This window comes from Myodes glareolus, chromosome 7 (assembly GCF_982192425.1).
Source record: "Myodes glareolus chromosome 7, mMyoGla1.1, whole genome shotgun sequence".
Taxonomy (NCBI): domain Eukaryota; kingdom Metazoa; phylum Chordata; class Mammalia; order Rodentia; family Cricetidae; genus Myodes; species Myodes glareolus.
The window spans coordinates 96,695,789-96,711,381 of NC_142032.1; the positions used below are offsets into that span (position 1 = coordinate 96,695,789).

Consider the following 15,593-nt stretch of genomic DNA (forward strand, 5'->3'; position numbering starts at 1 on the left):
AGAAGTATCGAAATTAATTCTTCTTTGAAAATCTTGTAGAATTCTGAGCTAAACCATCCACTCAAAACCTCTACAGCAACTTAGTGGAAAGACACATGCATTTCCATGTTGATGCTACAGTCATCCTAATAACAAGGAAACAGAACTAATTGGAATATAAACAATGGAACCTCACTTAGCCATTAAGAAATCTTAAAATCTGCAAGAAAAATGGAAGGAACTGGAATACATTAAGAAAATCAAAGCCCAATTCATACAGACAAATATTCCATATTTTCTCTCTCATGTAGGACCTATATTTAAAATTCCCTCCCAACTCCCCCTGTATGTGTAATGAATCTAGAAATGAGATCATGTATGAAGAAAAATATATCTTAAGATTAAAAAAAGGAAAGGTAGCTCATGGGCCAGACTGGCTGAAAACTCCACATGTCCTCCCAGCACTGCAAGACTAGGGCAGATAAGTGTCATTATGATTTGCAAATATATGGTGACTAAACGAGAGAGAAAGAGAGGCAGGCCAGTTTATGTGCTGCAGAAAGAGACCAAACTGAATAAATGATGGTGGTGAGGAACAGGCTGCTGCCAAGGGCCATGTCTGAGTCCTACCCCAACCAGGGTCTGTGTTGACATCTGTGATTCACATTTCCACCAAAGGCCATACAGAAGCCCAGGGTCTGGACCTCCACTTGTGGCCATGTTGGTGTTTGAGAGCCATGTTGCACTGAGCTAAGTGGCCTATGCTGTCACTAGGGGCCATGATGACATCCAGGTCTGAGTTGTTAACAAGGACCTTGTATGAGTCTGTGACCCTATAGCAACCATGGTCCATGTTCATATCCATGACTTCAATTACTACAAGTGGATGCCCGAGATCTGTACAGCTATCTGAAGCTAGTTGATGTCTAAGAACCATGCTTCTGCCAAGTCCTGCTGATCAGAGTGGCCTTTGCTTTAACCCAGGGCCATGGTGACATCTGTGCCTCAACTGTTGCCAAGAGCCATATTTGGATCCATGTCCTTACCATAGCCAAAGTCCATGCTGATCCCTGTGGCTTCAATTACCACTGAAAGCTGTGCAAATGTCAAGGATTTGGGACACCATCTGATGCCAAGTTGTTGTCTGGGGATCAAGCCACCATCAGGATCATGGTTATTTGAATGGCTTAGACTGCTACTTGGGAGCATGATGGCATTCCAGGCAAAGATGATGCCAAGGATCATATCTAGGTCCATGGACCTACAGTTGCCAAGGTCTGCATTGCTATCCATGTCTCTTGTTACCACCAAGGACTGTGCAGATACACTGTCTGATCAGTCACCTGAGACCATGTTTTTGTCCTAGGGCCATGTTGCCACTTGGACCATACTGATCTGAGTGGCCTGTGTTGCTACTGGGGCCTTCTCGACATCCAGACCCAAGCTATTACTAGGGACCATGTCTGGATACGGGTTCAGCTACTGTTTGGGCTGTGTTGATCTCTATGGCCCATGTTATCACAGGGGTAAACAGAAATCATGCATGTTGAAATCTGAGGGCTATGCTAAGCCGGCACTTCTTTTTGCTGGCCCTGGGACAGCTGACCCTAGCCTTCACTGACCACTGTATCAGAAGAGCTGTCCCCGCCCTACTGTGGAATAATGCTTTTGTATACTGTAAAAACTTGTCACTTTTATTGACTTAATAAATGTTGATTGATCACTAACTAGGGAGGAAGTATGGACAGGGCAACCAGACCAGGAGAATTCTGGGAAGAGGAAAGAAGAGCCACAGATGCCAGGCAGTTGCTGAGGAAACAAGACATGTAGAAAATAAGTAAGGCAATGGCTACATGGTAATACATAGACTAATAGAAATGGATTAATTTAAGATATAAGAGCTAGCTAGGAATATGTCTGAGCCGTTGGCCAAACAGTATTGTAATTTATATGGTTTTGTATGATTATTTTGGTCTGGGTGAATGGGAAATGAAAGTGTAGTCTCTGTCTACACCTACCCTCATGGGATAGCTGGTCCCACACTCAGCAGAGATAGTCCCACCCCTGACTGTTGGTGTGGCAGAGCTATAGACTGATAGCATGGATATAGAAGAGTTGGCTCTGCTTCCCACCTGAGGGGTGGAACCATCAGCTGAGACTGACCAAATCAGCTACTACCCAGAACCACCCAACATCTATCCCATCTATGACCTGCCATAGTATGTGAAGGCACTAGTCCTTAGGAAACATAGTCAGAGGATCTCCATGACTCCAAACAGGAGGATGTCTGAGAGGAGTATCTATGAAGGTCCAGTTTTGATGGTGTACCAGAAACCAGAGGCCTTGAACCGGATCAACATCTTATTGCAATGAACATTTCCAAATAAAGTAGAGTGGACAAGAGGGTGTACTATGTGACACAACAGGCTTCAAGTCCACTAAGATGAACAGAGAGGTGTTGAAGCAGTGAGAATGAATGTGGAGCAAAGCGTGTTTTTTTATTGTTTGTTTGTCTATTTGCTTTGTTTTAAATTCATATTTTTAAAATTTTATTTTTTGAGGGGACACAGTAGGGGAAGAGGGATGGATATTGAGGGACTGAGATTGGGGTGCATGATGTCACTTTCCCAAATATTAAATAAAAAAAGTTAATTTTTGTGTGTATGTGTGTATATGATGACTTAGTTTGCTGCTCAATAAAAACTGCTTAACATTATCAGAAAAAAGACGCCAGAAAAATTCAAAAAAAATTTTCCTTCCAACTGTAGTTATTAGCATGTGTCGACCATTAAAAGTGTGGTATATTTCATAGTATTTTCACCTTACATTTCAATACAACTTTTAGTTTGTCACACACACGCACACACACACACACACACACACACACACACACACACACACTTGCACTACACTTCCTTTTGAAACAAGATGACATTTTTAAGTAAATTTATTCTGATTGCTTTCATAAGTATTTGCAGGCTGAATATTCTATAGAATGAATAATTGAATGTCCCTATACATAGTAATCCCTACACATAGTAAGGGTGAGGTTGGGTACTGGTGTGCATCATAAGAGAAAAAAATGTAAGAGGAAGCTGGCTGCTTGTCCTTCCCGGCTGCCTGGCTAGCTTAGCCCTGAAATAATCACACAGAAATTGTAGTGATTAAATCATTGCTTGGCCCATTAACTCTATTTTCTTTTTGGCTCTTACATGTTAATTTAACCCATTCCTATTAATCTGTAGATTGCCACATAGCAGTGGCTTACCGGCAAAGATCTGATATGTCTTACTCTGGCGGTGACTCCATGGCAGTTTCCTGACTCTGCCCTTCCTTCTCCCAGCATTCAGTCCAGCTTTTCCTGCTACCAGAGTTTGGACTTTCTATAGGTCCAAAGCAGTTTCTTTATTCATTAATGGTAATCACAGCACAGAGAGGGGACTTCCACATCAAAAAAAGTGGCTCCCATCAAACATAGCAAAACCTTGGAGGTCATTGCTGTTGGTGCCTTTGAGAAAAAAAGTTCTTGAGTTTGTTGTGCAGAAATGTCTTATGGAACTGAGTGACGCATTGTGGTCTGACTGGCCTTCCCCAGGGGACATACATAGGCTGTGGTGTGCTTCCTAGGACTCATTCCTAGTATACTGAAAGTGAAGACGATGTTTGCTTCCCAGTCAGACATCCAATATACATAACAAGTAGCTTACAGTAGAGCTAGTACGTTAGAATGTAATTCCTGATAAACTTTCTAATTGAAAAGGAGTACTGGATTTGATAGACAGAAAAGGAAGTAATGAAATGGTTACTTTCAGTTGTTCGCATTTTACTCAAAAGGAATAAAATTATTCCAGATTTCAGTATATAAATAAAAGGAATTGAGCCTTTGGGGGTATTTTGAATTTCTTTCTTCCCGTCCCATTGGAGAGCAACTTAAGAATCTTTGCTGAATCATCTAAGCACCAGCATTCCACTGAGACAGTAGCTAAGAACCAAGTACCTGAAATGTCTGAATCATTTGCCCTAGATGCCAAATGCATTAAATCTCACATTGTCAGTCACCAGAAACATTCAGGCAGCATCTTTCTGCTTTGCCAGATACACAGCATCTCTTTGACTCTGCCTGCTCCGTCTATACATCTCTGTTCAGATGCCACACCTGGCTTTACTCTGCTAAGCCATTTGCCAAAGTAGTTTCTTTATTAACCAATGGTAGTAAAACATATTCACAGCATACAGAGGGAAATCCCACATCTTTAAAAAGTAATGGTGCCACTTTATTAGGTTTCTGCAGGATAAATAGGTTCATATATAATTTAGTTATAATAGGTGTTTAAAATGACAAGCATAAATTATTGTTTGCTACATAAACTAAAGAAATAAAAACATCTTTATAAATGGAGACTGCTAATTCATTTCTAGAACACCCAGACCCAAATAATCACACAGAAATTATATTAATTGCAACACTGTTTAGTCAATGACTTAGGCATATCTTAGAATGGGGTAGCTGCAGTGCCCACTCACTGAAACCAAGTCATAGTTTATGTCCTGATTCTTTCTTCTCTCTCATAGTTTGCCTAACGATATTTACTCCTTATTATCTACATTCTTAGTAACATTGTTCAAATATTTATTCAGTTTTCTAGTGGTGTTTCTTCATAGTAATAAAATATTAAAATGAAAATTCAGAATTCAGAACTACATAATTTCATTTCCATTTAACTTACCCTTGTTAACTATCAGTCTCCAGTATAAATTTTTATTGAAAATAGCATACACTTTCATGATATATACAACCAAGCATTTTCTGTCTTGTTGGAAATTACAAATGTCTCTAACTCCTTGTGTCTCCAAACTCATTAAACTAGGGAAAAATAATTGAATTTTGGTATCTTTCTGATATTATATCTTTCTCAGTATTTGCTTTAGAGATTCCAGAATATAGCAAAACTCTCATCTTTTACAGTCTCATGATAATGGTCATGTTAGTTAAAGTAAGTCTTGGCCATGGAAAGAATGTGAAATCCATTCTGAGACAATATTTCTATTTTTTACAAATTCTAATTTGTTCGCTGATATATCCTGAAAAAGCAAGACTGATGTATAGACATTAACAGTAACACGGAAATTTTTAAATGCGCCTTGTAACTCTCTGTAAGTACTGATGTTTACATCTTGCAAAATACTCTATTTTTAAATGTGTATGTAATTATTTCTAGAACTCAAACCAAATCATGTAACTATGTTATCTATGATTTCCTAAAAATGGGAATTGTTATGGTTTTTGAGACTTATACTTACTCTTGGATATGTATAACATGGGTAATATTTTCATAACATTTGTTATGAAGATTGACTCAATATACTAACTTAAGGTTGATAACTCTGAACACATCTCTATAGAATCACAGTACTGACATCATTAGAGAGATTATGGTGGAGTGTGTGTTAACTACATGATGCAAAGAGTCAGTGCTGAATTCACACTCTTCTGTAAAATGCTATTCTACTTCTCAAAGGCTCACTTTTCTCATTCATAAACAGGATAGTTTTACAACACATTATCTCATAGATTCATTGTGAAATTAAATGTTGAAGCCACATGGTTTTAGAGATCAACTCCTTTTAAGCAAATGACCTCAATTTTTCTTCATGAGTAAATGGGTAATCTACTTTCTATCTTTGCTCAGGAAATGTATCCACAAAATAAAACAATAGTGGCAATTACTTGGGTTGTTGTAAGAAATTTGTGAGTTCATATATGCAGCTAAAATTTATCCTGACACACAGAAGTCACAAATTATTGTTTGCTACATAAATAAAATTAAGGCAAATTTCTTGACATCTCCCAGAAGTTCTATAATAGCAATGACTATTCCTGTCATTTTACAGAGGTGAAGTGGTCCCACAGAAGATACATGAGTATATAAAGGTAAGATTTAGTGAAAAATGGGGTTTAATATGATGCAATCAGTTAACTGTCATGTGATGGATGCTAACTGTGACATGACTAAAGGAAATCATCACATATCTCTTGAATTGAAAGGTCTATGAATATATTCTGACAGTTGCCTTCCTCAGAGCATCCTTTACATCTCTGTTCCTCAGACTGTAGATGAGGGGGTTAAGCATGGGAATCACCACTGTGTAGAATAAAGACAGCACCTTGTTCTGTTCAGTAGAATAATTGGACTTGGGCATCACATAAATGAAGGTGATGGTCCCATAGTACAGAGTGACTGCCGTGAGGTGGGAGGTGCAGGTAGAGAAGGCCTTTTGGCGGCCCTCAGTGGAGCGCATCTTCAGGATGGTGATGAGGATGTAGATGTAGGAGACGGCTATGACAAACACTGTCACCGCTATAATGGATCCAGAAGAAATAGAAGGGATGATTCCAATAACAGAGACATCTGAACAGGACAGTTTCAACAGAGGGGAGAAGTCACAGAAAAAGTGATCTATCTGATTTGGTCCACAGAAGGTCAAACTTAACAAACAACCAGTAAATGTCCAACCATTCGTGCAGCCACCAACATAAGAAATTCCCAACAGTAGAAAACAGACTTTAGGGGACATGAGCACAGAGTAGAGCAGAGGTGAACAGATGGCTACATAGCGATCATAGGCCATGGCAGCCAATAGGAAGCACTCAGTTGATCCAAATGACACTGAAATACAGAGCTGGGCTTCACAGGCAGCCACAGGTAGAACCAGCCCATGCCCAAGGAGTTCCATAAGCATTATAACTGAGACTGAGGTTGAATAGACAATGTCTACAAAAGCCAGATGACTGAGGAACAGGTACATGGGTGTGTGCAGCTGGGAAGAAATTCTTATCAACGTGATGATGCTGATATTTCCTACTAACGTGAAGATGTAAACTCCTAGAAATATCACAAAAAAGACTGTACACAGTGTAGGATCTTCTGTTAGTCCCAAAATAATCAGCTCTGTCACAGTGGTATGGTTTCCAGTCTTCTCCTTTTGTGTGAATTGTCCCTGTTGAGGGAAATGAAAATAATTTGTTTTTATAATGTTCTGATTTTTTTCACAGTTCTTGGAAGTCTTTTGTTTTAGACTCTGATCTGAAGAACAAGACTATGCATAGAGTAGCATTGGTGCTCTGTGCTTCCTGCCTACATCAGTTCCGTGGTGGCAATGCTACTTTCATTATGACAGCATTAGGAGTCACTCTGTGCTGCTGCAGAGTCCTAGGAAATGGAGACAGACAAGGCAGCTTGTCAGCTGGGTTAACCTGCACACGAGAATCTCTTTGGCTCCCATTTTTGTGTTTTCAGTGATGTTAACTGTCCATATACTACAGCTTTGTTTTGAAATTAGACAAAATGTTATCTGTAAACCAACAGAAATATTTTGCCACATAAATGTGCCAAGTAGTTTCTTTTTCCCTCATTTATTGAAAATAGATTTTTATTTTCACATAGTATATTCTGCTTATGGTTCCACCTTTCTCTATTCCTCCCAGTTCCTCTCCACCTCTCCTCCTGTCTGGATCTACTCCCTTTCTGTCTTACATTAGAAAACAAGTACCTAAGATAATATGAAATTATATATTATATAATATAGTAAATATGATATAATATAATACAAGAGATAAGATAAAACAAGCCAAAAACTAACACATTGGAATTGGTTAAAAACAAACAGAAGGAAAAGAGCCCAAGAGAAGACTGAGAGACCCATTCATTTGAACATTCGGGAATCCCATAAAAACACTGAACTGGAAGCCATAGTATATATGCAGAGGACCTGGTGCAGACCCATGCAGGCCCTGTGCATGCTGCCTCAATCTCTGTGAATTGGTATAAACTTTGAAGATGCTGATTTAGAGGACCTTGCTTTTACGGTTTCCTCAATACCCTCTGGCTCCTGCATCTTTCTGCCTCCTCTTTTGCAGGGTTGCCTAAGCCCTGAAGGGAGAGATATTCTGGAATTAAATAAAAATGAAATGTTGGTAGTTCAGTTGTTTCATGTTTTGAAGAGCATAGCTTCCCTTTCTACTCGCCAAGACTTCAGAACACTCATTTCCAAGTAAACAGCCTCTGACACTGCCCCAGTCTGGACTAAGACTTGTACTGCTGAACACTACTTGCCTTTCTCCTCCCTCCCTCCTACACTCTTAAGTTCCTGACCACTAGACTGGCATTAATTCTTGTCACAACAGTTCAGGGTCTCTGACCCTCTAATATTCTCTCTTCTAGTGGATCAAACATTTATTGTGGCAAATAGAGGACATAGGTCTAAGAACCTAATTCAATCTAGTAACAGACTTTTCCTCCAGATTCTGTTTTGCATAGTCTCAGCTTTCAAGCTTAGTTGATTTTGGCTGCCTTAGTCCCATATTTCGTGGGTCCCCAGGTTCAACTAGTATAGCTATATTAGGGGCTCTCCTGCTTGCATCCTTAAACCAATGAAAAACCATCTTAATAAAACACATGGCTCTTGCACTTACCATTTAGAAACAGAGCTGTGATGCTGAATTCCAAAAGGGACTTTAGGAAAATGTGTTCCATTTTCTTGTATATATAGTTGAAGACTGAATACAATGTGAAATATTGAATACTCTCACTGGCCAAGGATACACATACAGTGGGAATGATGATGAATGCTCTTAACCATGATGAGAGAGAAAAGAGGCTCTCAGAAAACATGGTAAACCCTTGGGGAAATTCCTGTGTGTACCTTTGAGAGATGGATACCTATGATTTTTGTACATAAATGATTTTTGGAATGAGGTGACTCATTTAGGCTTGACTGGCCCTCTCTAGGGAGCATCTATATGCTACAAAGTCCTTTGGAATTCTTTTTTCTTTCTTTACTGAAAGCCAGTGAAATGATTTGTGGTTTCCCAGAGGACTACACGGTATTCATAAAAAAATAACATATTTTTAACAGATGTTAGCAAATGTGGTGAGTTAAGAGGACTTCTCAATTAAATTTTCAATCAAATTGAAAATCCTTGTTCAAAATGAAATATAAAATAGTACATAATGCTTTGACCTATTTTTCATTTTTCTGAAGAAACATTAAGAAGATTATAGAATTCTATATATAATATTGAATCCTTTTAGGTGTCTTGAGCCTATTTCTTCCCACCCTTCAATACAACAACATAGGAAGACTTTCTGAGACACCAGAGCCCGGCATTGCATTGCAAGCAATAGCCAAGCACATTAAATACATGACTGAATTCACCCAATTACTCTGCTTTTCTTCTACGTCTTAAAGATTTGATGTAGGCATCCATCATCTCTACATTCTTTGACAAATACCAAAATATAGAGCATCTGAAAGTGATTCATTGTGTTACACAATAAATGACAGTTATATCATTGTCTGCCCTCTTGCTCTGCACTATGCATTTATGCCATGCCTCTTCTGGGATCATTCGTTCATATATACATTCTTTGACACAAAGCCATCAAAGTATTTTGTTCTCTGACAGATGAAGTTAAGGCCTCACTGTGGATCGTGAAATAACTCTGTAAGACAGCTCCAACTTTTGTAAAGTACCATCTAAGATCTACAGCCTGGATACATAAAGGTACCTATGACCATAGAGGCAGATGTGAAGATTTTAGGTTCATTTCAATCATTTACCAAACTGTGGTAGGTACATGTTCAGCACTTCCCAACATTGTTGATTCTGACTGCCCAGAGACTTCTCAGTCTTACACTTAGAAGCATTGCCATGGACTCTAGGGGATTGTAACATAATGACCACCTCTTCAGAGTCCAGCCTTCGTGTGTGTGTGTGTGTGTGTGTGTGTGTGTGTGTGTGTGTGTGTGTGTATGTGTGTGTGTTTTAAAGTGAGCATGCATTCTAACACTGGCCCTGTGGACCATGTTACTGAAGTTAGACAGTCACCCAGAGAACTGCAAGGTCCATATTCACTAGAACCCTGATATCAAGATCATTGATGCAGTTCCTACTGTGGATCCAGAAATTGTTAGTGAAAGAGTTTAAAATTCAACAAGGGTGGAGGCTGACCCACTAGTCCTATATCCCACTACAAAAGAAGACTAACTTAAAATTTTCATTAACACAAATCCAAATGAAAGGCAACAAATTTCTAGAGATAAATGTAAAAAAAATATTTTTAAGACAAAAGGTTTAGGTACAGCACAAGAATCATGAACTACAACGAACTGCAAAACAGAAATGCTTCTTATTACTCTGAGTTTCAACATTTTGAAACCACATATTGTAAATATTCAAACCTTTTTTATTTCTGGCTACAACTATTTACCTTTTTACTAGTTTTCCAATTCACAAGAATTTTAGGATTACCACAAAAACATCTACAAAATTTCCCCAATTTTGTCATAATTTCAATGACCATATAACTTAATTTATTGCATAAAATTTATTTCATATTATCTTAATATTTTTTAAAGATTTATTTTCATTACTCTATCATTACATTACACATATCTTTATATGGAGTATGTGCATGAGTTCAGATGTCTGGGAAATCCAGGAGAGGGCATAGCAGCCTTTTAAGGTTGAGTAACTGGCAATTATGAACCACCTAATTTGCATACTGGGAAGTCCAGAAGAGGGCATCAGATCTCTTGGAGGATGAGTAACTGGCAATTATGAGCCACATAATTGAACTTGGGTCCTCTGGAAGAGCAATACAAGCATTTAACAACTGGATCATCTCTTCAGTTCCCTTTTATGTTAAATTTAAGCTAGGATACAAAGTAATCAGTTCCACTATGGCATTTTTGTACACATATATCATTACACTTTGGCTTTCATCACCCAACTGCTTATGTTATCCCTGATGTCTCTCTTGCTGGTCCCTAATCATCCTCCAAAGAGTCCCCTTTCTGCTTTCATGTCATATGCATTCCATTACCCTCTCTTTTCCTCCACATCTCCCTTCCCTTAAGACTGTTTTCCCTCTCTTGTTTAACCCCATTCTTCTTTCACATCCTATATACATACATGTATACATGCACACCTATAAACATATATAAAATTCAATCTAGATTCGGTGCATGACATAAAATATGGTATTTGTGTTTTATGAGACTGACCAAATTTCTTTATATAGTTATGTCCTGCTGCATCAATACTCTATCAACACTGCACTTCATTCTTTATGACTAAAAAGTAAATTCCAGAGCAAATACCTCTGTGTGTGTGTGTGCGTGTGCGCGCGCGCGCGATCGCACATGCACTGTATAGCACATTTCTGTGTTCACTATTATGTTTAACAATACCTAGGTTGGTACCATAGTGTAGTTATTGTGATTTGTGATATGGCAAAGATGCGTGTGTAAGTATCTTCTTATCATGTTGATGTAGATTACTGTGATATATACCAGGAGTTGTACAGATAGGTCATATTACAGCTCTACCCTTGAGCTTTTCAGAAACCACCACTTTCATTTCCATAGTGATTAGCCTAGTTTACTTCCGTCCCCATAACAGCATTTGTTCTGATTCCCATCACTGAGTGCCATGTATCTCAATTATGAAGAACCCACTCCATGACCTGTCTTAGGTCATACCAGCCTGTTGGAGATCCTACCCATCACTGGTGAAGTGGAGGGTGGAGGAGGGGTGCTCATAGGAGGATAACAAGTCATACAAGGGGCCAGACTCCTGATTGGCCAGTCTATGATAGTGTACCTCAACCTGATGTAATTTAATTGCCTCTAAACCTTGGTGAATAAATTGTATGATCTTATTGAACACACAAAGCCCAAAGGTAAGAAGGAGAACAAGGAGAAGAAAGGGTCTGAGTAAGGTAAGTATCCATGAAGGCCCATCCACAGGGGATTATCTTGAAGGTCTCACCATCTCATCTCTGTCTTTTTGGAGTTTTTTTGACCTTATCTCAGGTGGTCCCTGACTTGTTGGTGTAAATGCAGCACTTTTCCTGTAAGAACAAGCAGATGCCTCCCTTTCTGCAATTAGTGGGTCCAGCCCTCTTCTGTTTTGGAGAACCACTTCTGCTATGGAGTCTAATTGGAGCTGTAAGTCATAGATGGTGCTGGAGATAGCCTTTACATCACCAATTGGCTGAAGGGACAGCTTTCTAAAAAAGATGTGAGGACAGGCCTATCCTCGTAGCCGCTGTGGCCATACCTACAGTTATTCCCCAGCCCAGTAAGCAGAAGTATCATTTGTATAGCTCTTTTAGAGTTTTCTCCACAGAGACTGCTTCATCCTCAGGGATGATATCCACATCAGTGATTAACATGGCAGGGGCACAAAGGCCTGTCCAATTGTCAGGGAGGAAATCATAGGCCATTCTTCCCCCCCGACCCCCAACAAAGACCATACCAGAAGGCAAACATTGCTGAGTGTTAGGTATGGTCATGTTTAGGTCACAGAAAGAAGGATGAATATGGCCCACATCTTTGCCAGAATTATTAAAGGAGGGTGGAGCCCAGACACAAGAGTTAGAAGGGTGCATGGGGAGAAGCTGAACAGAGATGGGAAATGTGGGTGAGCAATTTTTTTCAAACATTTTATTTTATTTTATTGCTTTATAAATAATACCATTCAAAATTTTTACCTCCTCCCATTTCCCTTCCATTCCTCCACTCACCCTTCCCCCTCTCCCTCCAGATCTAAGAGAGGGCAGGGTACCCTGCCTTGTGGGATCTCCAATGCCCTCCCCGCTCCATCCAGGCCTAGGAAGGTGTGCATCCAAAGAGACTAGGATCCCAAAACGCCAGTACATGCAGTAGCATCAAATCCCAGTGTCATTATCATTGGCTTCTCTCAGTCAGCCCCCATTGTCAGTCACATTCAGAGAGTCAGATTTGATCACATACTCATTCAGTACCAGTTCAGCTGGCCTTGGTGAGCTCCCCTTAGATCAATCACACCGTCTCAGTGGGTGGACAAACACCTCGCGGTACAATAGATCGTTTTTGTGAAGTTACGGGTGCACATTTGTGCAATAATACAGCAGGCTGAATGGATAGTCTGAATAAAGGTGGTGCAAGGGCAAGGTCCTGGATTGCCATCCACTGAGGGTATAATCTTTAGTTTTGTTATACATACCCAATTATTGGATTAGAAGACCAGGGATTCAGAAGAATCAATTAGGTTGATGGCTATCTTAGACCTACAATCTACCTGGTGGATGACCTGTCTGCCTACGGGTAAAACCAAATATGTCCTCCCCTGGCAATCACAGGAATTTCCCACCTGATTGGCTAGAATGACTCTGGCGTCTTCCGAGTTTCCAAATCCTCCATCATGAATAATTGTTATCAGCATCACAACAAGCAGCAGCATCCACATCTCCAATTGTTTCTGAAAGAGAAGCAGAAAGGTAATCCTTGGATGTAGGACACTCCCTGTAAACATTATTATCATCATCCCCTTATTGGGGTAAATATTTAAAATTTCTATCCGGCACCCAGATGGGCCTCTTTTCATTGGGGAGAAGACACATCCAAATCTCCTTCCTGCAGTGAGGAATGTGTCTGATCCTCTCTAGGCTCCAGTCAAGGGTCTCTCTATTTGACCCAGACAGAACTGTAGGTGACTGATGAAGACCAATGTTTTATTTTTAAAAAATGAGACATAGTTATCATCTCTAGAGAAATTTAATTCTATTAAATAATTTAATAATAATTAAATTATTTAGGGTCAATAATGCCTTTCTCAATTTATCATGCTGGGGTAAGGACTCCCCCTTTTGTTTTTGTAATTGATACTTAAGTGTTTGATTGTACCTTTCCTGTGCCCTTGGATTTTATGGAATTCCAGTGTAATGAGAAATTTTCATTCATAAAAGTCTACAAAGGCATTACTAATAAAGCATGGAACATTATCTGTTTTAATTTGGCTAGGTAAGCCAAGGGTTGAAAAGCATTATAGCATATGGCTAATAGCATGTTTGGAGTTTTCTCCTGCATGTGTTGAAGTGCAAGAGACATGGGGAAAAGTATCCATGGGAAGAAAGACATATCTAAACTTTCCAAATGGAGGATAATGTGTGACATCAATCTGCCAGAGCTGACTGGGGTGAAGCCCTTGGGGATTGCTCCCACATTTTGAAGGGGAACAATCTAGAGGAAAGGCTGGCAGGACTTATGAGTCGAAACAATCCTTTTGAAGTCTTTAACTGGTACTGTTGGAACCTGTGCTTTAGGCCCCTTTCAGTTAACATGGGTTAAAAGGTGGAAGTGTGTAGCTTCCATAACAGTATTGCATTGAGACAAAGAAGCCAGATCGTCAGCCTGCTGATTTGCCCTGGAGAGGAATCCAGGTAAGTTTTTGTGGCCTTGAAGATGTTGTAGGAAGATGGGATTGATTATTTGTTTAAGGAAAAGTTGAGCTTGAATCATAAGAGGGGACATAGGGTTGGAGTCTAGTTTAATATGGGCCCCAACAAGGTTGGGCAAAAGGTTAACAACATAAACACTATCAGAGAATAGATTAAATGGTTCTGTTATGGAATCCAATGCCATAATGACTGCAAGTAATTATTTAAACTTTGCAGATCCCTCCACCTCATGGGAGATTGACTTTATAGGTATTGGCTCCTCTTCCTCAGGAGAGGTGGGAATATGACTAGGGTGGCTCCCAGGTGCCAGCCCATTGGTAAACATTGTCAGAAAATTACGGTTAGGTTGAGACAGAAAAAGCTTTGGGGGCTTCCACTCCAATCGAGTAAAGGAGCTCATCCATTTGTGAGGGAGGACAATAATGGCAATCAATTCTTCCTAGGAATCTGTCAAGGGCTATGGCAATCCTGCTATTATTTCTCTGAAGCCAGGTGAAATCAGTCATCTTAAATGGAACAATAAGAGAATGAGGTTATATGCCAAATGTCCCGACAGAAACATCCCTGCCTTTAATGATGCAATCAGCTATCTGATTGGTCATAGGGTAGATCCTGGGAACTCTGCCCACCAAGAGATGAACCCAATGAATGGGCTCTCCCTCCTGTGCTAATAGTGCAGTACACGAAGTTTCCCCAGGAAAGATATGTAGGAAGACAGGCAGGTCAGGATCAAACCTCCTCAGGGCCACTATGTCAATGGCTGTTAGGCCTAGCATAAGATCTCTCGATGGTAAGAGGATAAAGTAACTGGGGATGAGAGGTCAAGGCCCTTTAGGAGTTCAAACAATGGAGCCAACTGCTCCTTGGAAACAGATATCCATGGCCTCATCCAATTTCTTCTAGTACCTTTCGGAGCTGAGGTAGGGTAGAGGAATCCTGAACATGTAACTGGGGTTTGGCTGGGGAAACTGAATCAAAGGACAAGATGGAGCTCAAAATTTTAAAGTGAAGAACAGACTGAATTATCTGGAGCCACCTTGAAGTTATCAACCTTTAGAATGGAGAGGCAATTAGCTGTAAGGTAACAAAGGCCTGATAGAGTGGGACTTCCCAAAATAATGTCATCCATATAAATGTAGAACAAAATATCAGGACGTTCATTAAGGAGGAAAAGATGTGTGACATATAATACTGACACCGGGGGTGGGGGCGGCTGTTAGCCATCGCCTGGAGTAACATAGTCCATTTGAACCTCCAGTCTGGGCCCCTGAAGTCAGTTGAGGGCAGTGAGAATACAAACTTCTCCATGTCATAGGAGGATCAGGGGAT

At 39.9% G+C, this 15,593-nt stretch overlaps 1 protein-coding gene across 2 annotated transcripts; it reads right to left on the minus strand.

The window, feature by feature from the left end:
- Positions 1–6,027: 6,027 nt before the first annotated feature.
- LOC125395238 (olfactory receptor 5P53) lies at positions 6,028–7,085 on the minus strand. 2 transcript variants are annotated; one of them, XM_048426547.3, is made up of 2 exons: positions 7,074–7,085; positions 6,028–6,957 (listed from the first exon to the last, which is right to left on the minus strand). In XM_048426547.3, exons 1-2 carry the CDS (start codon positions 7,083–7,085, stop codon positions 6,028–6,030), a joined length of 942 nt encoding a protein of 313 aa, XP_048282504.2. The 2 variants fall into 2 exon arrangements, with proteins under 2 accessions (XP_048282504.2, XP_085548719.1); XM_085692593.2 differs by lacking the exon at positions 7,074–7,085 and having other exon boundaries at positions 6,028–6,969.
- Positions 7,086–15,593: the final 8,508 nt, after the last annotated feature.